Source organism: Moschus berezovskii, chromosome 22 (genome assembly GCF_049115385.1).
Source record: "Moschus berezovskii isolate FMDL1 chromosome 22, NW_MosBer_1.0, whole genome shotgun sequence".
NCBI classification, from domain to species: Eukaryota; Metazoa; Chordata; class Mammalia; order Artiodactyla; family Moschidae; genus Moschus; species Moschus berezovskii.
The window spans coordinates 2,452,334-2,476,651 of NC_142481.1; the positions used below are offsets into that span (position 1 = coordinate 2,452,334).

The 24,318-nt window shown below is 59.7% G+C and overlaps 3 protein-coding genes across 4 annotated transcripts; 2 read left to right on the forward strand and 1 right to left on the reverse strand.

The window, feature by feature from the left end:
- The first annotated feature begins 666 nt into the window (after positions 1-666).
- On the forward strand, positions 667-5,064 carry NDUFA3 (NADH:ubiquinone oxidoreductase subunit A3). 2 transcript variants are annotated; one of them, XM_055410745.2, is made up of 4 exons: positions 667-792; positions 1,012-1,086; positions 3,858-3,935; positions 4,105-4,900. In XM_055410745.2, exons 1-4 carry the CDS (start codon positions 783-785, stop codon positions 4,221-4,223), a joined length of 282 nt encoding a protein of 93 aa, XP_055266720.1. In that variant the 5' UTR covers positions 667-782; the 3' UTR covers positions 4,224-4,900. The 2 variants fall into 2 exon arrangements, with proteins under 2 accessions (XP_055266720.1, XP_055266721.1); XM_055410746.2 differs by lacking the exon at positions 4,105-4,900 and adding an exon at positions 4,912-5,064 and having other exon boundaries at positions 707-792.
- Positions 5,065-5,117: 53 nt separating this feature from the next.
- Positions 5,118-11,065, reverse strand: TFPT (TCF3 fusion partner). Its single transcript, XM_055410709.2, has 6 exons — positions 10,927-11,065; positions 10,298-10,556; positions 6,998-7,068; positions 5,904-5,973; positions 5,611-5,823; positions 5,118-5,272 (listed from the first exon to the last, which is right to left on the reverse strand). The coding sequence occupies exons 1-6, from the start codon at positions 10,947-10,949 to the stop codon at positions 5,153-5,155; spliced, it is 756 nt and encodes a 251-aa protein (XP_055266684.2). The 5' UTR covers positions 10,950-11,065; the 3' UTR covers positions 5,118-5,152.
- PRPF31 (pre-mRNA processing factor 31) lies at positions 11,041-21,990 on the forward strand. The gene is made up of 15 exons (XM_055410626.2): positions 11,041-11,144; positions 11,362-11,495; positions 13,417-13,598; positions 13,684-13,744; positions 14,235-14,318; positions 14,886-14,983; positions 15,558-15,664; positions 16,409-16,578; positions 17,572-17,729; positions 17,992-18,081; positions 19,653-19,780; positions 19,862-19,934; positions 20,374-20,502; positions 20,684-20,782; positions 21,622-21,990. Exons 3-15 carry the CDS (start codon positions 13,425-13,427, stop codon positions 21,745-21,747), a joined length of 1,497 nt encoding a protein of 498 aa, XP_055266601.1. The 5' UTR covers positions 11,041-11,144; positions 11,362-11,495; positions 13,417-13,424; the 3' UTR covers positions 21,748-21,990.
- Positions 21,991-24,318: the final 2,328 nt, after the last annotated feature.

Below are 24,318 nucleotides of genomic sequence, written 5' to 3' on the forward strand. Positions count from 1 at the left end.
GTCCACTACTTTTTCACAGGATGGAGATTACACGGGGCACTGTGAGAGTCCACAGACGGTCCCTAACCCTTCAGGAACGAGAGTTAGGGCTTGTAAGACGAACTGATTTTGAGCTAAGATTTCAACTGATAGATTGATCATTTGTCCTCTCGCAGACTCCGTTTGCCCATCTGTAAAATGGGCTCTCAGAAGTAATAAATGAGGACTGATGCACTCCACTTTAGCTGGGCTGCAGTAGGAGGACTGGAAGTTACTCCTCCGGAACGAGGTTCTAAGAAAAGCGAACCGTGGCAGGTGCGCCGAGACAGTGAAGTGAAGTCTCTCAGTCGTGTTCGACTCATTGCGACCCCATGGACTGTAGCCCACCAGGTTCCACCGTCCATGGATTTCCCAGGCAAGAATACTGGAGTGGGTTGCCATTTCCTTCTCCAGGAGATCTTGCCGATCCAGGGATTAGAATCCGGGTCTCCCACCCTGTAGGTATTAAGCAGACGCTTTACCGTCTGAGCCACCAGGGAAGTCATCGTATTTAAATCCACAGCGCCGCCTCCTTTTCTACAGCCTTCAGCACCGACAGCTGTTCTGCAATACTGCGCACGCGCTGACTCAGCCCCTGGAGGCTCGCGGGTCTGGACTACAGCTCCCAGAGTGCTCCGCGCCGCCACCGCCTCGGATAGACGTCTGCGCCACTGCGCAAGCGCGGACTCAGACGGCGGGGGCCGTGCCCAGGGACCACAACTCCCAGAGTGCTCCGCGCCTTCGCCGCCGCCGCCGAGACCAAGATGGCCGAGAGTGAGTTCGGGCTCTGCGGGCGCGTGAAGCTGGTTCTAGGATCCCCGGGTGGTGCAGGGGTTAGGGCAACGCGGAGCCCCTGTGGAGCCAGTGGGGTCCGGGCAGGGGCGGGGTGCGGAGGTTACGAGAGGGCTTCTCCAGGGCGGTGTTGACGGAAGAGGGATAGAGGTCAGCGGGGGCATCACCTGCGAGGGTGACCCTCCTCGCCCATCCTTACAGGAGTCGCAGCCTTTCTCAAGAATGTCTGGGCCAAGGAACCGGTGCTGGTGGCATCCTTCGCCATTGCGGGCCTCGGTGCGTGAGTGTCCCTGGTGCGAACGTGCATCACCCCCAACCGGCGTCCCAGCTTTACCTTCCATCCCGTAGAGGTCCCATCGCTCCCCGCCCGTCACTCCATCCTGTACCGCGAGCCGCGACCCTCGCCCTCAACATGCCGTGTCCCCCCGTCATTCCATCCTGTACCCCGAACCCCGAACCTCGCCCTCAACATCCCGTGTCCCCCGTCATTCCATCCTGTACCCCGAGCCGCGAACCTCACCCTCAACATCCCGTGTCCCCCATCATTCCATCCTGTACCGCGAGCCGCGACCCTCGCCCTCAACATGCCGTGTCCCCCCGTCATTCCATCCTGTACCCCGAACCTCGCCCTCAACATGCCGTGTCCCCCCATAATTCCATCCTGTACCGCGAGCCGCGACCCTCGCCCTCAACATCCCGTGTCCCCCCATCATTCCATCCTGTACCCCGAGCCGCGACCCTCGCCCTCAACATCCCGTGTCCCCCCGTCATTCCATCCTGTACCCCGAACCTCGCCCTCAACATCCCGTGTCCCCCCATCATTCCATCCTGTACCGCGAGCCGCGACCCTCGCCCTCAACATCCCGTGTCCCCCCATCATTCCATCCTGTACCCCGAGCCGCGACCCTCGCCCTCAACATCCCGTGTCCCCCCGTCATTCCATCCTGTACCCCGAACCTCGCCCTCAACATCCCGTGTCCCCCCATCATTCCATCCTGTACCCCGAACCTCGCCCTCAACATGCCGTGTCCCCCCATAATTCCATCCTGTACCGCGAGCCGCGACCCTCGCCCTCAACATCCCGTGTCCCCCCATCATTCCATCCTGTACCCCGAGCCGCGACCCTCGCCCTCAACATCCCGTGTCCCCCCGTCATTCCATCCTGTACCCCGAACCTCGCCCTCAACATCCCATGTCCCCCCATCATTCCATCCTGTACCCCGAGCCGCGACCCTCGTCCTCAACATCCCGTGTCCCCCCATCATTCCATCCTGTACCCCGAACCCCGAACCTCGCCCTCAACATGCCGTGTCCCCCCGTCATTCCATCCTGTACCCCGAACCTCGCCCTCAACATTCCGTGTCCCCCATCATTCCATCCTGTACCGCGAGCCGCGACCCTCGCCCTCAACATCCCGTGTCCCCCCATCATTCCATCCTGTACCCCGAGCCGCGACCCTCGCCCTCAACATGCCGTGTCCCCCCGTCATTCCATCCTGTACCCCGAACCTCGCCCTCAACATTCCGTGTCCCCCCATCATTCCATCCTGTACCCCGAGCCCCGAACCTCGCCCTCAACATTCCGTGTCCCCCCGTCATTCCGTCCTGTACCCCGAGCCGCGACCCTCGCCCTCAACATCCCGTGTCCCCCCGTCATTCCATCCTGTACCCCGAGCCCCGAACCCCACCCTCAACATCCCGTGTCCCCCCATCATTCCATCCTGTACCCCGAGCCCCGAACCTCGCCCTCAACATCCCATGTTTCCGCTAGTGTGCCAATATCCCAACCCCTAATATTCTGACTCCTCCACCACCCCATCGCTACCCACCCCGTTCGCACCCCCCTAAGAGTTCTATAATCCCTTGAAGTTCTCAGTCCTAGCTGTCCATTATAAATACTTAACCCCTTAAAAAAATAATAAGTGAAAAGTAATGTCATCTCCTCCCTGTTCCCCCTCCACCCCCACCAGATTCTGAATTGAGCTGGGCGGGGTGTGGAGGTGGAGCTCGGGAATCTGGTATCTCCTGAAAATTCTCCAGTGACTCTCACGTGCCTACCTGATGGAGAACCTCAGCCCTGAAGCTGGACTGCTCAGACTTCCAGGGGTGGGAGTGGGGCTCTCGTTAAAACACAGGCTCTGGTTCAGTAGGTCTGGGAGGGGCCTGGGCAGCTGCACTAAGAAGTTCCCAGACCTCCTCAGCAGCGCTGGTGGGCAGGCCCCACACTGGGTGAGGTTCTGGACCACAGTTGTCTGGCACGGCAGCCATGGCCCACATCGGCCCCAGAGCTCTTAAAAGGGGGCTGGTATGAATTGAGATGTGCCGCGTAACGCTCGTGTAAAGTACGTGCTGGATTTCAAAGACTTCCTATAACAAAAAGTATATACCCATTTTTTTTTACGTTGATATAGTGAAATAATATTTTGGATATACCTGGTTCATTTTTTAAATTTGTGCCTTTTAATTTTAATATGGCTATTCAGTACAGTTGCTCAGTCGTGTCTGACTCTTTGCGACCCCATGGACTGCAGCACGCCAGGCCTCCCTGTCCATGTAAATTGCGTCGCTGGTGCTTACATTCCTGTCTGACAGTGCTGGCCTGCAACACTCCTTTATCTGCCCTGCCCCACCTTCCCATGACTCCCAGCTCCCACCGCAGAGGGACTGTGGTTTCTCAATGATTGTTCTTTGAACCTCCCCCTCAGTTTGTAACAGTTCATGATGCCTCTGGAACATTCCCAAGACACCCCCTGACCCATACCCCCCAATATGCTCCACGACTCAAACGCGCTCCTGCCATAACCACCCTTCTTCCCTCCCGTGCCCTCCAGGTCCCAGGTACCTGTGAGTACTTGGCTTTCACCCAACCTCCGAAAAGTGTTATAAACCCTTCTGCTGATGTATGGGGCTCGCAGAGTGCCAAGGGGCCTCCTGGAGGTGAACCCCTGTTCCCCTTCCCTCCGCACTTGACCCCCATTTGGCCAAAGCTCAGCTTCCTTCCCCGGGGGTCTCCTCCTCCCGGGCCTCATGCCTGTCGTCTCTCCGCAGCCGTCATCCTGCCCACACTCAGCCCCTACACCAAGTACTCGCTCATGATCAACCGGGCCACACCCTACAACTACCCAGGTGAGTGAGGCCTGCCTGTGCTGGCGGTGGGCAGTAATGGGCAGGCGCATCCCCCACAGGGCTCCATGACTCTGCAGTGCAGTCTGGACCCTGTCCTTTCATCTTCAGTAGATGGAATCCACATGCCATCAAGTTCACGTCTTTTTTAAAATTTATTTCGCTGCTCCAGGTCTTGAGATGGTCATCTTCGTTGCAGCAACTTGGGATCTTTATTTGTGGCACGTGGGATCTAGTTCCCTGACTAGGGGTCAAACCTGGGCCCCCTGCCTTGGGAGCACCGAGTCTTAGCCACTGGGCCACCGGGGAGGTCCCTCCTGTCTGTTTTTTGCACTTTGTGAGTTTCTGTGGTGGTTTCAGATTTATGTCCGTGTCCATGGACGGAGGAGCCTGGTGGGCTGCAGTCCACGGGGTCGCTACGAGTCGGACACGACTGAGCGACTTCACTTTCACTTTCTTTCCTTCTGGGCTCCCAGCCTCCGTTGCTTTCCCGACTGCTGGCTTTCTGGGTGTCCGTCTCTGCAGGCCTGTCCTGCCTCCTCGTGTGTCAGGTCTTTCTCTGGGGCTCCTTTCTGTCCATCGTTCTGGTTTCTCCTGTCTTCAGGTCTCTGCTTACCTAACCTCTGACTCTCTGACCCTTGGTGGTGGTGCTTGAGTCACCAAGTCTTGTCCGGCTCTGTGACCCCATGGACCATAGCCCGCCAGGCCCCTCTGTCCATGGGATTCTCCAGGCAAGAATACTGGAGTGGGCTGTCATTTCCTCCTCCAGGGCATCTCCCTGACCCGGGGATCAAACCCCGTCTTCTGCATCACAGACAGATTCTTTGCCCCTGAACCCCCAGGGAAGCCCTCTCTGACCCTCACTTTCTCATCTCTCCCCTGGGGTCCTGTTTCCCGGTCTGAATGTAAGCTGACAGGCCAGCCCTTCTCTGGGGGCCCCAGCGATCTGCTGGTCTCAGCGGCCCCCTCCTGTCCACAGTGCCCCTCCGAGACGACGGGAACATGCCTGACGTGCCCAGCCACCCCCAGGACCCCCAGGGCCCGAGCCTGGAGTGGCTGAAGAGACTGTGAGCGCCTCCGTTGATAGGGAGCGGCCTCCGCCCCGATGGCCCCAATAAATGCATGAAAGCCACCCTGAGCCTGAGTGCGTGTGGGCAGTGGTGGGTACAGTGGGCAGCAGCCAAGGCGAGAGTGGGGGCTGCTTTATTGGTGGGAGTGAGTCAGTCAAAGGGGGGGCTGGCTAGGGTGGGATAGGGCAGCAGTTTGTCTGGCCCCCGAGAAACCCAGCTTGAGTCGAGGGCCTCGTCCGCTTCAAAGCCAAAGTCCTCCTCGACCTTGATCTGGGGGAGATGAGAGTGGGGCATGAGGAGGCCCTGGCCTGACGGCCCACAGGACGCCCCCGAGTCCCCGTAGATGCTCCCCAGAGCCGCCCCCACCCGCCAGCTCCCCCTGCTCTGCTGCCAGCCCGCCTGGTATCTTTCCTTCTCCCCAGAACCTCCTCCCAGGTCTTCCTTCTCCATCCCTGCCTGGCATTTTCCAGCTCTTTCTCCTTCCCAGGCCAGCCTCACCCCGTTCCTCTGCCTTGCAACAAGGCCCTCTCTCCCCAGCAGTCCCGGCCCGGCCTTTCCCTGCGCCCCCTGTGCCCCCCGCTACCCCTGCACCCCCCCGCCCTCCTCACCGGGGCCAGTTCCGGGGTCAGCGCAGCCCCGACTCGCCGGCCGTCGCGGGGTGCTCGCCGCCTCTTCCTCCCGCTGGGCCCCTCGCCAGGGGCCGGGCTGCTTGGCTCTGGGGGCGCAGGCGTCCTCCTAGGTGGGGACAGCCCCTCTTTCTCTGGAGGCTCGTTCTCAGCATTGCCAGGGGCGGGGGCATCTGTGCCCTGGCTACCCTCATCCTGGCAGACGGGAGGGGGGCAGGTAAAGGCCGTGTCCCGGTCTCTGGGCCCGCCGCCCACCGCCCGTGACTCCACCTCACCTCCAGCACGATGGTGAACTGGCTGGAGCGGTAGTCATCGCCGTAGGAGTCCAGCACTCTCATGAGGAACCTGCAGAGAAGCCGCCAGGGGAGCCGCTTTACCTTCCACCCGGCAGGCGGGAAGGGGGTGCAGCCCAGCTCTGACCCTGAAGGTCTGGGACACCTGGGTGCCCAGCCCTCGAGCAGCCAGTGGACTCGGGGCAGGACAAGGGAACCTCTACACCTCAGCTCCTGCTCTGGAACCCGGGGGTGTGATCCCCGCACTGGGGTGTCCTGCAGACAGCGGCATGGCAGCTCACGATGGTGCCACAGGCCCGGGTAGGGTGTCAGCTCAGTAACTGGTTAAACGTACACTGTCATTTTCATTGGTAGCTGGGAGGCGGGCCCAGGGCCCTCGCTCATGACCCTGCCTTCTCTTCTCTTCCTGCTCCCTGCTCCCGGAAGCTTTTTGGTTTTCTGTCTCTTCTGCGCTCTGATCAGATGGTCCCCATAAGCCAGTGCCTGGGCGGAGCCTCTTCCATGCACCTCTCCTCCCAGCATGTGCCAGCTGCTCTGGGCGCTGTCTGCCACGGAAGCCGCTGCCACCTGCCCTCCTCAGGCACCTGGCACGTGGCGAGAGTGACCGACGCGCGGAAATGGTCAATTCTGCTTACTTTTGTTTAGTTGCGATGAAAATCAGAACCAAGTGGCCACCAAGCATGTGAAATGAGGCTTGTGTGACTGAGAGAGGGAATGTCTAATTTCACTTCTTAATGAACTTGGCCGGTTACCACTAAGCACGAGAGTGGCAAGGGCCACAAGAATTCATGCCCCGAGGGCTCCCATTCAGTCCTCAGCAGCCTGTGATCCAGGCATTGCCCTGCCTTGATGGCGACCTAGCGCTCAGACAGGTGTGGCTGGCCTGGAGGCACCCAGCGGAGCAGGGCTCAAGGCTGGGTCTGTGACCCTCGGGATGGTCTCTTGCACTCCGCCCACCCCATTCACTGGGGGCACACCTGCTGCCCCAGGCCTGGGACTCAGCTTGCTGCCCAGGCCGGACCCGAGATGGTGGGGACGGGGGCTGAGACGTGCGACGTGGGCCCCAAGGGGGTTACCTCCGCTCCTGCTGGAGTCTCCGAGTTATTCTCTGCACCTGGTGGAGCCTGTTCAGGACCCGCTCGTTCACCTGCGGGGACGTGGAGAAAGCACGAGTCAGCTGGGCTCCGAGGATCCAACACGGTGAATGGGGCCCCCCTGGGCACCAGGGAGACTGGCCGGGGCCTCCAGGGCCCGCGTGTGTACCACTTCCCCTGCTCACTGCCTCTCCTGTTCCGCTGCCTTGTCCACTCCGCTCACACTTGAGTCCCCTGACACGGGCTGGGCCTGGGGGCATTCAATGCGCTCCTCCCCAGGTGCCTATGAGGCTCACTTTCTCCAGACTGCACTCAGGGGCCTCCCTGAAGGTCCAGAGGTTAGACTCTGCACTTCCATGGCAGGGGGCACAGGTTCAATCCCTGCTCAGGGAACTGAGATCCCACATACCCCACGATGTGGCCAAAAAAAAGAGAAAAACACCTGCACCAAAGGCTCCCTGCGCAGGCCTCCCCTGCTTCCCACAGCAGAGTCCCCCACCCCGCCCGTCCACTCGGCTCAGCTCCGCTTTTCCACTGCCTTCTGGCCTCTCTCTACTCAGTGTCCTCACTGTCTCTGCCACCAGGACAGACGCTCCAATGGACTGAGATCTGTGCCCCTGTCCCCAGGGCCTGGAGCAGAGCCTGGCGGGGGGGTGCTCCCTAAACCCTGCCAACCAGAGGACTTGTTCACAGAATGATAGAGTGCTTCAAGGACCCCAAACCGGGAGACAGGCTGGAGATTAGGGTGGGAGGCGGCTGCTTTAGGTAGGGCCGTCATGGGAGACGTGTGGACAAGGCGTGAACAAGTGTGCTCTGCTCCTGGGTCAGAAGGACCTGGGCTCGAATACCAGGCTGCCCCTTCTGAGCTGTGTGACCTTAGGTAAGTTACTTAACCTCTCTGAACCTCAAGTTTCTGCACTGGTCAAAGAGGAATAATGTAACTTACTCCTGGTTGGGGTTGGGCTAAGAGCAGAGGCTCAAATGCAGCTCTGTCTGAGCAAATGATGAGTCTCTTTGGAACCCAGCATCCAGCTGTTAAACAGGGCTCTGGACACCTGCTGCTGCTGGCGGGGAGGGCAGGGGGCCATGGGCTGAAAGTTCCCGGCCTGGCATAGAGTGGGTGCTCTAGGGAGAATGCTCACTCTGCCAGCACCACCCTTGCACTGAAAGACTGAAAAGACGGACACAAGGAGCACTGAAATCACTGGGGGGAAAGACAGACACGTGGTCATGGAGAGAACAGAGGAGCAGAGCCTAAAACCTCCCGGTGGAAAACATTCCCAGGTGGCCCAACAGTCAAGAACCCTCCTGCCAATGCAGGAGACGTGGGTTCGGTCCCTGGGTCGGGAAGATCCCCTGGAGGAGGGCACGGCAACCCACTCCAGTATTCTGCCTGGAGAATCCCACGGACAGAGGAGCCTGGCGGGCTACAGCCCATGGGGTCACAGAGAGTTGGACACGACTGAGCAACTAAACAATAATAAAAATAAATGGACCTGGTTTATATATATTATGTATACTTATATTACATATCATGTATACTTGTATTAGGGCTTCGCTGGTGGCTCAGCTGCTAAAGAATCTGCCTGCATTGCGGGAGACCTGGGTTGGATCCCTGGGTTGGGAAGATCCCCTGAAGAAGGCAAAGGCAACCCACTGCAGTATTCTGGCCTGGAGAATTCGCAAAGAGGACACGACTGAGCGCCTTTCACTCACTCTCTCATACTTACATTACCGACTTCCTATCTATCCACATACGTAAAGCCACGTTACAGAGAGTGCTTCTAGAGATGTCTGGTAACGCTGGGTGGGGCGCGTTTGTCTTGTGTGTCTGCTGGGTATTTTGGAGGACTGGGATTGCTGGCCACAGGGTATGCATAGGTTCAACCTTCACGCACTTCAGGGGAATGTATGTAATTTAATATCCAGAGCTGACCCTGCTCCAAGCACTTCCATTGGTCCTGCTGCCCTCAGCCTGGCCTTCACATCCCCTCCCCAACATCCCTGTCAAACCAAATGCCTCTCCAGTCCTGAGCAAACCCTGTGCTACATGAAGTTCCAAAGGTACTTCTCCAGCTTGCTGTGCTCCTGCTGACCCTAAGCCTTGGCTCAGACCTCGCTCCCCTGTTGGTTCTCTGTCATCGCTGCCTCTTCCTCTCCTCTGCTCCTGCCCGAGCGCGGGCCTCCTCCTCTCCTGCCTGGGCCACTACTAGCTGCCCCCCTCTTCCAGAATGCACCCAACACCACTGTCACGGGCTGGAGTTTTAGTGGTTTAATCGCTGAGTCGTGTCCGGCTCTTTGTCCCCCCAGAATTGTGTGTTGGAGCCCTAATTCCCAGGACCTCAGAATGTGGCCTTATTTGGATACAGGCTCTTCACAAAGGTAATCAGGCTAGATGAGTCTATTAGAGAGCGAGTCCTAATCTAATGTGGCGGGACAGACACACACACAGCACAGGAAGAACGCCATGTGATGCTGAAAGCCAAGAACACGAGAAAGAGCCCAGCAAGCCACTGGAAGCCAGGGAGGGTGCCCAGAGCAGATAGCAGATTCTTGCTCACAGCGTTCAGGGTGAACCAACACTCCTGACACCTTGATCCCAGACTCCTTGTCTCCAGACCCTGTGATAGCACATTTCTGTTACTGAGCCACCCGTTTGTGGTTCTTGATATAGCAACCCTAGCAAATGAGTCCAACCAAAGACAGAAAGTCTTTCAGACACCCAGACCTGACCCCGTTCCTCCCCTATCTGAAGCCTTTTGATCGCTCCCTTCACTCTCAATAAAAAACACAAAACCCAAACTTCTTGCTACCATGTTAGTGGCCTTTCAAGATCTGGGCCCGGCTTCCTGCTCCATCCTCATTCTCACCAAGGAGGCTAATGCAGTGATTCAGCGGAAAGAACCTGAGTCTTGGCAAAGGCTGTGGGGATGGAAGAGAAGGAGCTGAGAGAGATCGGAGAGGCAGAAGGGACAGGACCTGAGCAAATGATGTCAGGGGTGTGAGATCTGAAAAGTCAGCCCACTGGGGAGCCACGGCGGCACCTGTGAGACAGCAGCGAGCTGCTCTGTGTTGTCAAATGAAGCTCCTAGAGGAGACAGCCCTCCCAGGTGCCTCGCAGGGTGCGGGACACACACTAGGTGCCAAATAAATGAGTGAGTGAATAGACGGCAGGTTCATTCACCCGGGCAAGGAAGGCTGGGCGCCTAGGCAGGCAGACACTGGGAAGGATTACTAACGCAGGCCAGAGGAGCCCCAAGCGGGGGATCCACACTCACCGACCTGCTCGATCTCCCGGCAGCGCCGACCCAGCGCCTGGTACTTCCTGCGATTTAGTTCCCGCTGGCGCCGCCGACGGCCCCGGGCTGCCTCTTCCTCTTCCTCTCGCTCCCGGAGCCCGGAGCCGCCCAGACCGCCGGACACAAACTCCACTTCGGTCTCAAGCTCGCTCTCCAGGATGTGACCACCGAAGAGCGGAGGCAGCGCCAACTCCGAGCCTGGCGGCGCCGAGAACTCCTCGAAGCCCACGGCGGCCATGGTCCTGTAAGGTCGGGGGTGCTCAGGGACCCCGACGCCCCGGCTCCTAGTCCCTCCTTGCTGAGGCCTAGGAAGGAGTCCAGGCCCCCAGCCCACCCCTTCCCAGGATCCAGATCTCTTCACCGGACAGCTCAAGCCCCAACCCCTCACCCAGACCCAGGGGTCCCGGCCTCCAACCTCTGCGACCCTCAGACCCAGGAGTCTAGACCCGCAGCCTTCTGCCTCAGGATACTCGAGTACGGACCCCAGACCCTGAAGAGTCCTAAGCTAAAGCAGCTGCAGGAATTGCAGCCCCGCGTCAGTCCTCAGCGCAGACTGCTATCATGCAGCTCCAACGTCTTCTACGATTCGAAGTTTTTCTCAGAATCACTCACCCCTCTCTCTGCTCCAGTTCCATGTCTCCTGCTCGGGAAGCCCCAGGCCCCAGAACTTCCAACCTCGGCAATCTCCGTAGGTTAAGTGGTTCGCAAAACTACGCGTCCCGTTAGTCTACGGGGCCCCAACATCCGGGACTCTGCCGCCTCGCCTTCTGGGAGCGGTAGTTTCCTATTTCCGGTTCCGCTCCGACCTCCACCCCGACTCCCAGCTTAAAGTAAGCCTTGCTTTCTCGTTGAACGCCTCCACCGTTCGTCTCAGTTGCCCTTTATTCTTATCCTGACACCCTGTCGCGAGACTGCGGCGAGTCTCCGTTTATCGGGGTCAGTTCACAGCGGGCCCCGAGCTGGATAAGGCGCCTCTCCTTTCCCCCTGCTCACCCCTTCTCCGCCTAGCGTCAGGTGCTAATAAAGTTGTTGTTCCAAACGCTCCAGGAAAGACGCGGGGCGGTGGCCAATCAGAGCGCAGCTTTGCCTCGACGAGGGCGCGAGGGTGAGACGTCATCAGTAAGCGTCGACCGCTGTTTGGAAGTTATCCTCCTAGAAACCGTGGTGTGAGGAGGGAAGAGGTGAGCGTGATGGAGACGGGGGAAGGGCTGGAGGTCGGATTCCCGGGCCGGGAGGGAGGAAGTTTGCAAAGAGAAAGGCGGACCTTCGTAGACCGACTACCCGAGGGTCTCAGAGCGCCTTCAGGGTTACATCTCTGGGGTGTAGCGGGAGCAAGAAAACCGTTCCTGGGTGTCTTAGCGCTTTGCATGGTGGTGCTTGGGGGAAACAGGCTTAATCAAGTCATTACTTGAATAAGTAATGTGTGACGCGCCTTCGGGTACACACAGGGCGTGTGCTGTGTGTATTACCAAGCAAGCTATCTACTCTGGAGCTGGAATAGAGGACGAGAACTGAAGGATAAGGAGGTGTTGAGCTGGTATAAAAGGGAGGGTATGAAGACCTAAAGCGAGGGGAATAAGTGGGTAAGAGAAATAAATGTGAGGACTTGTTGGGTATGGGGGATAGGGGCAGGGATTGAGGCTAGAAAGGTGGGCTGGTTGGTGTCAAGCGAGGTCGTGGCACCTACTCCGTACCAGGTGCTAAGCTGGGCGATGTAGTTAACGAAATGGACACGGTTCCTGTTTTCATGGAACTTTTAGCTTAGTAGGGAACGTTGACATCAAACAAAATGTTAGAAGTTTAGAGAACTTCAAGTGTTGAAGTAAACAAACTGGTTCATAAGTTGTACAGCAACAGGATAGGATCCAGTCTCGGAGTCAGGGAAGATCTGCGCAAGAAATATTGTGTTCCTGCGTTAGGAATGAAAAAAATAATATATTCAGAGACTGAAGAAAGAAAACCAGACGTGGTTAGCATAAGGATTTAAATCACTTATTCATTCATTTGCCCAATGTATCTTGAATACCTACCATATACTAGACGTTTTGTTAGATGGTGGAGGTATAGTAAACAGACAGATCTGGGCCCATGGCAGTGTAAGCACCAAGTGCTAACCACTGGACCGCTGGGAAATTCCCTACAGTTTTTTTGAAACTTTAGCTTTTTTTTTTTTGGAGTATAGTTGATTGCCAGTGTTGTGTTTCTGTTTTATTGGCCAGGCTGTAGGGCATGTGGGGTCTTGGTTCGCTGACCAGGGGTCACACCCACTCCCCCTGCAGCGTCAGCTCGGAGTCTTAACCATGGGACTGGCAGTCCCTCTTTTCCCTTATAGGCTGTCAGAAGACACTCAGTAGAGTCTCCTGTGCTATGCAGCATGTCTTTGTCGGTTACCTGTTTTATGTATAGCCGCATGTATATGATACATGTGTCTTACTGAAAAAGAACAGGAAGAAGGAGCAGTTTCTTATTTAAAAAAAGGGAAAAAGCCCTGGGGAGGACAGAGGGAGGGGATTGTGCCTTGTAGAATGTGCTCAACGTGGGCTTCACAAAAACAGCCTGGACAGCACCCCGGGGTGGATGAGGTGCTGCTCCGGCCCCGAGGGGATTGGCCTTCAGGCTTGAGACATTTTAGGCCCTGCCTGGTTGTCCTGACATCTGAGGAGAGCAGTGTTTCAGGATATCTATCACACATTTGGGGCCCGGCTATTGGTGGGGTGGGGCCTCTGCAGTGGGTGGAGGAAAAGGAGGATGTAAGAAGAGATCGTATCTCATTAAGAGGAGGGGGTGTACCTTTTCCTAATATGTCTTAGAGACACTGGTGTGAGGGTGTGCGGTGTCTTGTCCAATGAAGCGAGAGTGGGAAGGGTGAGCTGTGACTGGAGACCACCTGGTTCTGGGAGGTGGCTTCACACTCAGCAGGTGTTTGTTGAGCATCTGTGATGTGCCACGCACCGTGAGGAGCCGGAGAGCAAAGCAAATGGACGTACCTTGTCCCTGCGGCACCTGTGTGCAAGTGGGGTTGATCAGGAAGGACCAGGGCCTTCTGGCCGGGGGAGCCCCCTCCCCGTAGTGAGGGGGAGCCCCGGCCCTCCCTCCCCACAGGCCTCAGGATGTCTCTGGCTGATGAGCTCCTGGCCGACCTTGAGGAGGCGGCAGAAGAGGAGGAGGGAGGAAGCTATGAGGGGGAGGAGGAGCCGGCCATCGAGGATGTGCAGGAGGAGACCCAGCTGGATCTTTCCGGGGACTCCGTCAGGAGCATCGCCAAGCTGTGGGACAGCAAGATGGTGAGTGGCGGCCCGGGGCAGGCTGGTGCGCGCAGCCCCCTTCCTGCGGGGCCTGGGCTCTGACCCTCCTCTCCTCCCTGCGCAGTTTGCCGAGATCATGATGAAGATTGAGGAGTACATCAGCAAGCAGGCCAAAGCTTCAGAAGGTGCCGTCTCTCCCACCCGTGGCAGTACTGTCGCCACCATCGTGACCAGAGCGTGAAGAGACAGGAACAGACTGGACAACGAGCTGTGCCGGGGAGGGGGCGGCGGGCCAGGCGCCCGGGGAGGGGAGGGGGCCACGGGCCAGGTGCCCGGGGTGCAGCTTAGGGAACAGACATGGCGCTGGTTCCCCCCGCCCCGGAGCTTCCAGCCTTGGGGAGCCCTCAGACATCACTCTGGGGAGCATGACTTTTAGTCCTCAGGGCATGGGGAGCCCCGGGAGGGTTTAGTTCCAGGGAGCGATAAGGTCAAATCTAGACCGGCCGGGACAGAAAGACAGGAGGTTTGCAGACATGCAAACCTGTTCCTTACTTTCCTCTTCAGCCACTCCGTGCCCCACTCCAGCCACATCCCCGGCCTCACCCAGCTGTGGGACCTGGGAAATGGTGGGTGCTTAGACACACACCTACACCAAGCTGTTCCTTGTCCCCACAGTGATGGGACCAGTGGAGGCGGCCCCTGAGTACCGGGTCATCGTGGATGCAAACAACCTAACAGTGGAGATCGAGAATGAGCTGAGTGAGTACCAGGAGGGCAAGCGGAAACAGCCCTGCCCCGTGTCCCCCACAGGACAGGAGCCCAGGCCACCTTCCCTGCTGGCCTTTCCCATGGTCCTGCCCCTAAGCCCCTGTATTAGCTCAAACGTGGGTTCAGCTACTGAACAGAACAGTGACGTGAGAAGGAAGTGTATTTTCCTCTCATGGGAAAGTCTGGATGAGGAGCCCAGGCTGTCTGTGTCATACTGACCTGTCACCTGTTTCACGGTACATAGTGACTGCCCCCCTCCAGCCATCACCTCCACATCCCCATCAGCAAAAAGAATCGGGAGAGAAGAGGAGGAGGGCACATTTTTTCCTTTAAAAGAGTGACCTGGAAGCTGCCCGTGTGACTTGCACTCATGCCTTGTGGACCAGAACTGATCCACACAGCCGCACCCAGCAGTAGGGGCAGCCTTTGTGCTGTGTGTCTGCGAGCCCCACTGCTAGGAGGGGGCGCCCTCACTGCAGGACAAAGGGCAGATGGGTGCTGGGAGAGCCAGCCACCTGCCTGCCCCTCATCGGGCTCCTGCCCACCCTGTGCCCCCAGACATCATCCATAAGTTCATCCGGGATAAGTACTCAAAGCGATTCCCCGAGCTGGAGTCCCTGGTCCCCAACGCCCTGGATTACATCCGCACCGTCAAGGTGAGCGCGGAGGAGGAGCCCCCAGCCACCACGCCTGTTGAGACCGCCCTGCTCTTGGACCCTCCGGGTCGAGTTAGGGGGGTCACTCAGCTTTGGGCCAGAGACAGGATGGGAACAGGGAGCAGAGATTGGGGGAAGCCAAGACCCTGAGATGACAACAGGCCTTGAAGCGTTCAGGGAGAGGGAGGAGACGAGTGTAACAGGTCATCAGGTCAATCTGGCCTCCGAGCCTCCGGGTCTGAGGGGAAGGTCCCCATGGGAGGGTCAGGCACGTGAAGGTGGGATACCACCCAACATCCAGGCTCCCGCAAGAGTCGAGCAGATGGGGGTGGGGAGGAGATGCAGTCAGACTGCACTGGGAGCGGATGCGGGCAGCAGGCCTGTGGGGGTAGCTCGTCCTCTGCAGGTGGGCTAACTGCTTCCGGGTCAGCCCGCCCGGGGCAGACAGTGCAGATGCTTTGAGTCGTGGGGTTGTGGGAACTGGAGGCAGACGGGGTCAGCCACTGTCCCTGAAGGAGAGGTTCTAGAGCCTCCTGAGTCCCCGGGCCTCCCTCCTCGCCCCCTCCTCCCCCAGGAGCTGGGCAACAGTCTGGACAAGTGCAAGAACAACGAGAACCTGCAGCAGATCCTGACCAATGCCACCATCATGGTCGTCAGCGTCACTGCCTCCACCACCCAGGGGTGCGTACCCGGCAGGCCCACCCGACGGTCGTGGGGCCCCCGAGGCATGGGTATCAGTGTCAGGAGGACCGGTCACTGCACTGCCACGTGTTCGCGGAGCTCCTCCTGCAGGCTGGGCTCTGGGCTGGGCCCGGGGTCCCCAGCGGTGGGGAGCCAGCTTCCCCCCAGAGCCTGTGGTCCTGAGGTGTGTGGCCGAGGGCAGCCTGTAATTAGGAGTGGCGTCCCCTAGCGAGGGGCACACAGAGACTGCCCCTGCCCCGCAGCGTCTGTGGCGGGCCTGAGAGAAGGGCAGAGGTGGTCACCCCACAGCGGGGCTCTGGCCGGACAAGCTGTGAAGGGGCAGGGCCGACAACAGCTGGCGACGCTGCTCCTGGGGAGCGGCTGGACGGGGGTCTGGCTGGTCGGCAAGGCCGGGACCTGCAGGGTCCGGGGAGCTGCGGGGAGCATTTCAGAAAGAGGGAACACCCGCGAAGAGCCCGGCTGCAGCCTGGCCTAGGCCAGCGTGCCTTTCCTGGGCAGAGAGGGGAAAGCAGAGGACAAGGCCGTGGGGCGGGCCGGCGGGCATGCGCCACCACAGGCTTCTTCCCTGTGGCCCTCGCTTCCAGGTCTCAGGGCTGGCGGGGCTAGTGATCGTCCCAAAGTGCACGTGCACGCACACAGCCGGAAGGGCGGGGCCCCTCACCACTCAGGGCCTCCGGAGGTCGGGGTCTTTCGGTCCACCTCAGCCGCGCCCCCACTCCGCAGGCAGCAGCTGTCAGAGGAGGAGCTGGAGCGACTGGAGGAGGCCTGTGACATGGCACTGGAACTCAACGCCTCCAAGCACCGCATATACGAGTACGTGGAGTCGCGGATGTCCTTCATTGCTCCCAACCTCTCCATCATCATTGGGGCCTCCACCGCCGCCAAGATCATGGGTGAGGCTCGGCCCCACACTCATGACCTCGGGGAGGCCTGGCGGTGGGTCAGCTCTCTGCCCCCCGGGATCCCCTGCGAGATGGGGGCGCTGGTCCTGGCAGTGTGATGAATAGAGTGCATCTCCTCGGGGCTCTCTGCGGCCACTCAGCGCCCCCACCACCTCCCCTAGGCCCCTGGTCCCCTCAGCCGAGGGACACTTCTGGGGTACATGTGTGATAAAGTAGCGTGTCAGTCAGCGCAGGCGGGCCTTCGACGGCGAGATCTGCCCTCGGGACAGACAGGCACCGCGTGTCAGGGGGCAGGGTGCTTCCGCGGCCTCTCCTCGGGGGTGGACGGCCCCTGCTCGCGTGCGCTCACCTGGTCATCCTGGTCTCCTCCTCCCATCAGGGCACCTGTCCTCGTGGTTGGGGTCCAGCCTGGGACATCATCTCCCCTGGCTCACCCCTGTAAAGGCCCTGTCTCCAGATTCTGAGGTGGTGGGGACTTAGGACTTCAGCAAGTGAATTTGTGGGGGACACAGTTCTGTCCGTGAGGCAGGCGTGTGCAGGGTTGCAGGAAGGATGAACTCCTGCTTCCCCACCTCCCGAGCACCTCTGACCTCAGTTCTTTGGGCAAACCGTGTCCCGTGCTTTGGTTTATACTCTGGAGACCAGGGAGTGGTGGTGAGGGGGTATTGCCCGCACCTGCAGACACGCTCTCGGAACCCAGGGGCGGCTCACACCCGGGCCGCTGGCGGGTGACCACCCCTGAAGCCCAGGCAGGCCTGCGCGGCTTCCCAGCACGGGGTTGGGCTCCTGCTGCGCCAGTGGCTCACTGTGCGCTCTGGCACGCTGCTTCGCCTCTCGGAGCCCCTCCGAATGCCCCTGAGATGGGACATGCTGACGCTCCCTGGCGGGGCCCCCCGGGGCTGTGGCCGGAAACTCCTGTGAAGGTGCAGCGGACACCACCCCCTCCCCACCACCCCCACTGACACCTGCCCCCTCCTGCCGCAGGGGTGGCTGGCGGCCTGACCAACCTCTCCAAGATGCCCGCCTGCAACATCATGCTGCTCGGCGCGCAGCGCAAGACGCTGTCGGGCTTCTCGTCCACCTCAGTGCTGCCCCACACCGGCTACGTCTACCACAGCGACGTCGTGCAGTCCCTGCCCCCGGTGAGCGCCCCTCGGGCCCCGGGGTCACTGCTGGTGGCAGGCGTCACGCGGGTGAACTGAATCTGGTTAGTTTGCAGACGGGAGAGGAGGTAGAAAACAACAGCAGCGATGATCACTGGTTACTGTACTGCGTCAGTGCAGGCCCGCAGCCGCAGTGGAGGTGGAGGCTGCGGCGGAGAAGGCAGCGAGGCGGCAGTTCTGGGAAGCCTGGGCTCTGACGCTGCTGCGTCACTCTGACCCGCCTCCCTGTCCGTTGCCCCAGGATCTGCGGCGGAAAGCGGCCCGGCTGGTGGCCGCCAAGTGCACGCTGGCAGCCCGCGTGGACAGCTTCCACGAGAGCACAGAGGGGAAGGTGAGGGCCGCGTCGGCGTCCGCGTGGTCTGTCGATGGGGGCCGTCATCAGAGGACCCTCGCATGGGCACTCACAGGGCGGGGTGGGGGTGTCGTCAGGGCCCACCCAGGGCGGTGTCCCCTCCCCCATGCTGCCGTGACGATGGCCTCAAGTGAAGTGGCCTAAAGGGACACGGGGTTGCGCTCTTAGGGTCCTGTAGGTCAGAAGCCCACGGGGGTTCCCTGAGCTGAAGCCATGGTGCTGGCTCAAGCTCAGGAGGGCCGCTCCCTGCCGTTTCCAGCTTCCCAGGGCCACTGCGCCCATGCTCAGGGCCCTTGCCTCCATCTTCAGAGCCAGCACAGCATCTGTATGCTCTCCCTGGCTCCGCCTCTGTCTGCACTTCTTCTCTGACTCTTAAGACCCCGGTGATCCCACTGGGCCCACACACCCCACTAAGCTCTCACTCCCCGTTTTGAGATCCCCAACCCAGTCACACCTGCAGAGCCCCGCTTGTCAGGTAGTGATGAGCTCACAGGGACCAGTTAGTCGCTGACACCCTGGGGTCGTGGGGGTAACTTCTCTGCTGCACCAGGGTCTCTGGACACCTTGGGGCGGGGGAAGTACTTCTCTGCCGCACCGGGGTGTGTCTCTAGACACCCTGGGGTGGAGGAGGAACTTCTTTGATGCACCGGCGTCTGGACACCCTGGGGTGGGGGAGGAACGTTTTTGCTGCATCAGGGTCTCTGGACACCCTGGGATGGGAGAGGAACTTGTTTGCTGCACCGGGGTCTCAACACCCTGGGGCAGGGGAGGAACTTCTTTGCTGTACCGGGGTCTCTGGACACCCTGGGGCAGGGGAGGAACTTCTTTGCTGCACCGGGTCTGTCTCCTCTGCCAGCACTGCCGCTATGCTGGTATTTATTCTTTCAGCCGGTCTTCCTGGGCAGACCTGTTCTGTGACAGGAGATGTGTCCATCCCGTGCAGTATGGTTTTCCAGGCACCCAGCCTGGCACAGCATTTGGGCTCTCTGACCACGGGGTATGGCAGTGACCTGGCCAGTTGAAAGTCCTACCCTGTGGCTTCTCCACTCTGGCTGGGGGCAGGCGGTAATGGGGAGATACACGCTGGTCAATGTGCAGGGTGTCTGGGGTGCCAAGTAGAGGCTGGGGGGAGGGGGGTATGGAGGTGCCGAGGGAGCTTAGACTGATGAACCTGGAAGGCAGGAGGGCTGCTCTGAGGAGGTGAAGGTTTAACGTGGACCTGCTAGCAGAGAGCAGGCGAGTCCCGTGAACGCTGGGGGATGGGGTCTGAAGCAGCCGATGGTCAGTGCCAGGCTGGAGCCCAGTGAGCCCCGGGGAGGGGGCTGGCGGGACAGGGTGGGTCACGTTGAGCCTGTGCGCCCTGGGGAGAGCCTGGCTCCTCAGAGGAGCTGACGGGAGACGACTAGGGTCCCTCCTGAAGGAAGAGCCCAGCGGGATTCTCTGATGCGGCGGTCTCCAGGGTGTCCCCCTTACTGACCAGAGAGGAGCTGGGGTGAGGGGCAGGCCAGGCCCGTGGGAGCCGCTGCTGGACCCCAGCTCGCCCTCCCCAGGTGGGCTACGAGCTGAAGGACGAGATTGAGCGCAAGTTCGACAAGTGGCAGGAGCCACCGCCCGTGAAGCAGGTGAAGCCGCTGCCCGCGCCCCTCGACGGTCAGCGCAAGAAGCGAGGCGGCCGCAGGTGGGGCCCGGGGACCAGGCGGGGCGGGGCAGGAAGGGCAGAGGCTCCCCTTTCCTGACTGATCCCTCTGCCCCGTCCCAGGTACCGCAAGATGAAGGAGCGGCTGGGGCTGACGGAGATCCGGAAGCAGGCCAACCGCATGAGCTTCGGAGAGGTCACACCCCCCTATGTCGTGTCCCCCCATCCCCTCTTCTGTGGCCATGGCAACACGTCAGCCTCTTCCCTGGTCCCCTGGCCTCCTCTCTCAGCCCCAGAGGGCTCTCCGTGACGGCACAGGCCCCCAGGTTCAGTGCCCCCACCCCTGCTGTCCAGGCCTCCCCAGGCCGCACCCTGCCAGGCCTTTGCTACCTGAGCATCACCCCGCCGGCCCTGCCGGAGCTAGCTCACATGTCACCAGTGAAAACTTTGCGTTCTTCACGTGGCAGACACACACACACACATTCCCCTCAGCTCAAGCAGTAGAGACAGGACCCGTGCTCCTCACCACAGCCCCAGCAAGGCTCACTGCACTCGGGCCCCAGGTGGTCCTGGCAGGGACGGAGCCCTGGGCTGACTGGGGGCGGCTGACACCTGGACGTCTCCCCTCCCACCAGATTGAGGAGGACGCCTACCAGGAGGACCTGGGCTTCAGCCTGGGCCATCTGGGCAAGTCGGGCAGCGGGCGGGTGCGGCAGACGCAGGTGAACGAGGCCACCAAAGCCAGGATCTCCAAGACGCTGCAGGTGCGGGCCGCCCCGGGGTGGGGGCGGGGCCCCCGGGGGTGGGGCCAGGTACGGGGTGGGCGGGGCCCGGGGATGGGGTCGGGCAGTGGGTGCGGCGGGGTCGGGCAGTGGGTGCGGCGGGGCCTGGAGTATGGGTGCGCAGACCCAGGCCACTGCCCTGAGTGCCCTGCCCTCCCCGCAGCGGACCCTGCAGAAACAGAGCGTGGTGTATGGTGGGAAATCCACCATCCGTGACCGCTCGTCGGGAACCGCCTCCAGCGTGGCCTTCACCCCACTCCAGGTACCGGCCCTTTGGAGGCAGCAGGCCTGGGGAAGGCTATGTTCCCCCGTCCTGGGCTGCTTCTTCCTTACCTGTGCCCCACTTCGGGACTGCCATGGGTTTGGGCAGGGGGCTCCAAAGAAGCCCCCGAGGTTGTATCTGGGTTCCCAGCACACGGCAAGGTTCGCAGGGACAACTGAGTCTCTGTGGCCCCGAGTAGGCCCAGCTGCTCCCACCCCTGAGGGATGCCTGCTGAGTTCCAGGGGCACTGCCGCAGGCGCTGAGATGGACAGACACACACCAGGGAGTTTTGCCCTCTTGGAGTTTATCTCGGGGGTCATACAAGTAAGATACACAGTGTGTCGGGAGGTGGAAAGCGCTGGGGACTGAAAGGCCTAAGGAGACAGGGCCTCCAGGTGCAGCCTCAGCGAGGCGAGAATCCCCAGGTTTAAAACAGCTGCATCAACACCGGCCCCATGCCAGACCCCCAGAGCTGGTCATTAAATCCTCACTGGGGCTGGTGTGGTTCGTGCTGGGACTGTGGGCAAACCTCTTACGGTTTCCTCATGCAGGAACCGAATGGGATCAGCCTTTCTCACAGTGATGTTTTTAAAATCGCCTGGGGAACTTGTTACAAATTCAGGGATCCAGGTCCTCCCCACTCCCCTCACCCCCAGAACCACAGAGGATCTCCCAGGGTGGGGGAGACCTGGGGGCTGGCACACCCTCCACATGCTTGCCAGAACCCCAGGCTCATTAGGAATGGCTGTGAACCCCTTACACACCACGATTCCGTCACCGGGAGGCTGTTAGAGACCAGGCCGTCTCCCCACCCTGCCCCGTGTCCCTCCCCTGCCCAGGGCCTGGAGATTGTGAACCCGCAAGCAGCGGAGAAGAAGGTGGCGGAGGCCAACCAGAAGTACTTCTCCAGCATGGCCGAGTTCCTCAAGGTCAAGGGCGAGAAGAGCGGCATCACATCCACCTGAGGGGGGCGCCCGTCTGTTGCCAGCTGGAGGGACACGCCGCCCCCCAGGGGGTCGGGGTCCAGAGGGGCTGGGGGTGCTGGCAGGGAGTGGTGCTCCAGGCCAGCTGCTGTGGCGTGACGGCCAGTGAGGCCTGGGAGGAGCCGGCCCCCCGGTGCGGAGCTCACCGCCCCCTCCACAGACACACAGCCAGGCCTCACCACGCATCGTCTTTAACTGGGAAAGGAGGTACCTTTGGAATGGATGTAATTAAAAGCCTGTTATCAGGATCTTGTCTTGGCGAGTGAGCGTTTGTCAGCCACCTTGGTGGCTGAGGAGTCAGCACTCTGGGGTCTGGGGAACAGAGCTCGGGCTCCGCAGAACCCAGGTCCACCCCTGGGCCTGTCACCTCCTCTTCATGCAGTTCCAGGGCGAGGAGCGCCCTCTCCATCTCCAGGCCCCTTCGAGAAGCCTGCTCATTCTGAGGCCCCAGCTTCCAGCACAGGCCACCTGGGTGCTTGCAGCATCCTGGGCGGTTGGTGTCCACCTTCCAGGCCTCCCCACTCACATCGCCAGGCGCACACGTGGGGACAGAAAGGTGCTCAGGGAGCACTCAACACCCGGCTTACCTGCAGGGACCCGTGATGGGGGCACTGTTGTTCCAGTGTTGGCTGAGGACTTCCTGCTCCCACCCTGGTGCGCCAAGCCCTGGGAGGGACCCAGCACTGTGAAAGCACCTGCCAGGTAAGGAGAGTGCTGTGCCTCCAGGGGCCGCCTGCTCTGCGCTGGGAGCTGGCTTCAGAGCTACTTGCTGAGCTGCGAGGTCAGCCATCCTCAGCTACCCTGGAGGAGCAGCCCCACTGGGAGCCAGGCCTCTCCCGCTCGCAGTTTCTCCCTGGGTCTCCAGCTCATGGGGGTCCTGGCTGAAATCTCTCTCCATGGGACTCCCCTGTCACCACTCGGGGCTCTGTGTGTCTCTGGACCCCAGTCTTCCCCTCATCCCAGGGCTACTCTCTTCCCCTCCCTCACATGGAAGAGTGTGCATACCTGGGAGGTTCTTTCCGAAGGCCAGATAACCCCAGGCCACAGAACTGTCTTCCCAGACTTACTCTGGAACTGTGTAGATCAGCCTTGGTTGAAAGTGACAACCTCTGCTGACCTCTGCCTGTGGGTCTGCCAGGGAAGGGTCACCTGTCAGAGTCCCCGTGCCCCCATGGCCAGACTGAACCGTTGAACCAGTGGACGGGGGCATGGAGGTGTGAGTCTCAAGGAATCTGAGTCACCTGGCCCGACAGTCATGCATCCTCTCAGAACAGTTTCTCCAAGTTGAGTACGCCTCAGGATCACCTGGAAGGAGAGTTTGATTCAGCTGGTCTATGTGTATGTGTGTGTTTTTAGTTTCTCAGTCATGTCCGACTCTTTGCGACCCCATGGGCTGTAGCCCACCAGGCTCCTCTGTCTGTGGGATTTCCCAGAAGAGAATACTGGAGTGAAGAATGGAGAATACCATTCCCTTCGCCAGGGGATCTTCCCCACCCAGGGACTGAACCTGTGTCTCCTGCACTGACAGATGATTCTTTCCCGCTGAGTCGCCAGGGAAGCACACAGTTAGGCTATGGTGGGGCTCAAACACATGACTTTTTAACAACGTTGCAGGTGGTGTTTATTGCTGCCAATGCGAGGACTAACACTTTGAAAACTACTACTCTAGAAAGTTCTCTACCAGGTTAGCAGCATATCGGAATCGCCTTCAGAGTCTGAATTACCATGTCTGGTTCCCATCCTGAGAAACTCTTTGATTTAATCAGTCTAGGGCAAGGCCTGAGTATCTAAATTGTTTTAAGTCCCCAGGTGCTTCTAACGTGCAGCCAAGTTTGAGAACCATTGCCCTAGACCTGTGCTACTCAAAGTGTGAACTGTGGGCCATCACCATCACCTGGGAATCTTAGGAGGACCTGGGACCTCCTGAATCAGAATTTGCATTTGACAAATCCCCAAGGGATTTTTAAGCCATCTTAAAGGCACTACTCCATCCAGGGACCACATGTTGAATAACAGGGCTGTTATGGATCAACATGAGTTTGAGTGAACTCCGGGAGTTGGTGATGGACAGGGAGGCCTGGCGTGCTGTGATTCATGGGGCCGCAGAGAGTCGGACACAACTGAGCGACTGAACTGAACTGATGGATCAATAACTCTTCAACTGTAGTTAGTGATCACCCAGGAAGTTTGTAAAAATAGAGATCCCTGGGCTTCACTCCCCAGGCCTGTGTGAACCTTTTAAAAGCAGTGCCTGCCTTGTCACAGGTGATTCCAGCGTTCTTACCTGCATCTCCCCTGGAGTTCCCTTACTTTCCTCCTCCCAGAGGAGCTGGGCAGACCTGACTTTCCATCTGCACTGTGTGGCCCAGGGCAGATGCCTCCTGGTTTGCAGAAGGACAGGTACCTAGCAAGTCTTAACCACAAGTCATTCATCCCTGTATTCATTCAGCAAATGGTTACTGAGTGCTTTCTACTGAGAGGAGAAGACTCAAATCATTAGGAAAAGGATGGCATACTCGCAAAAGTAGGTTCTCATGAACAGGGCTCATGGGA

Excerpts from the sequence above, each read along its gene's own strand:
- NDUFA3 (XM_055410745.2), top strand. Across the intron at positions 1,087-3,857 it reads CTTCGCCATTGCGGGCCTCG|CCGTCATCCTGCCCACACTC; the intron begins GTGCGTGAGTGT and ends GTCTCTCCGCAG. Across the intron at positions 3,936-4,104 it reads CACACCCTACAACTACCCAG|GTCTTGAGATGGTCATCTTC; the intron begins GTGAGTGAGGCC and ends TCGCTGCTCCAG.
- TFPT (XM_055410709.2), bottom strand. The coding sequence starts at position 10,949 with ATGGAACTGGAGCAGAGAGAGGG. Across the intron at positions 5,974-6,997 it reads AGACTCCAGCAGGAGCGGAG|GTTCCTCATGAGAGTGCTGG; the intron begins GTAACCCCCTTG and ends GCTTCTCTGCAG. Across the intron at positions 5,273-5,610 it reads TGACCCCGGAACTGGCCCCG|ATCAAGGTCGAGGAGGACTT; the intron begins GTGAGGAGGGCG and ends CATCTCCCCCAG.
- PRPF31 (XM_055410626.2), top strand. The coding sequence starts at position 13,425 with ATGTCTCTGGCTGATGAGCTCCTGGCCGACCTTGAGGAGGCGGCAGAA. Across the intron at positions 14,984-15,557 it reads ATTACATCCGCACCGTCAAG|GAGCTGGGCAACAGTCTGGA; the intron begins GTGAGCGCGGAG and ends CTCCTCCCCCAG. Across the intron at positions 17,730-17,991 it reads TCGTGCAGTCCCTGCCCCCG|GATCTGCGGCGGAAAGCGGC; the intron begins GTGAGCGCCCCT and ends CCGTTGCCCCAG.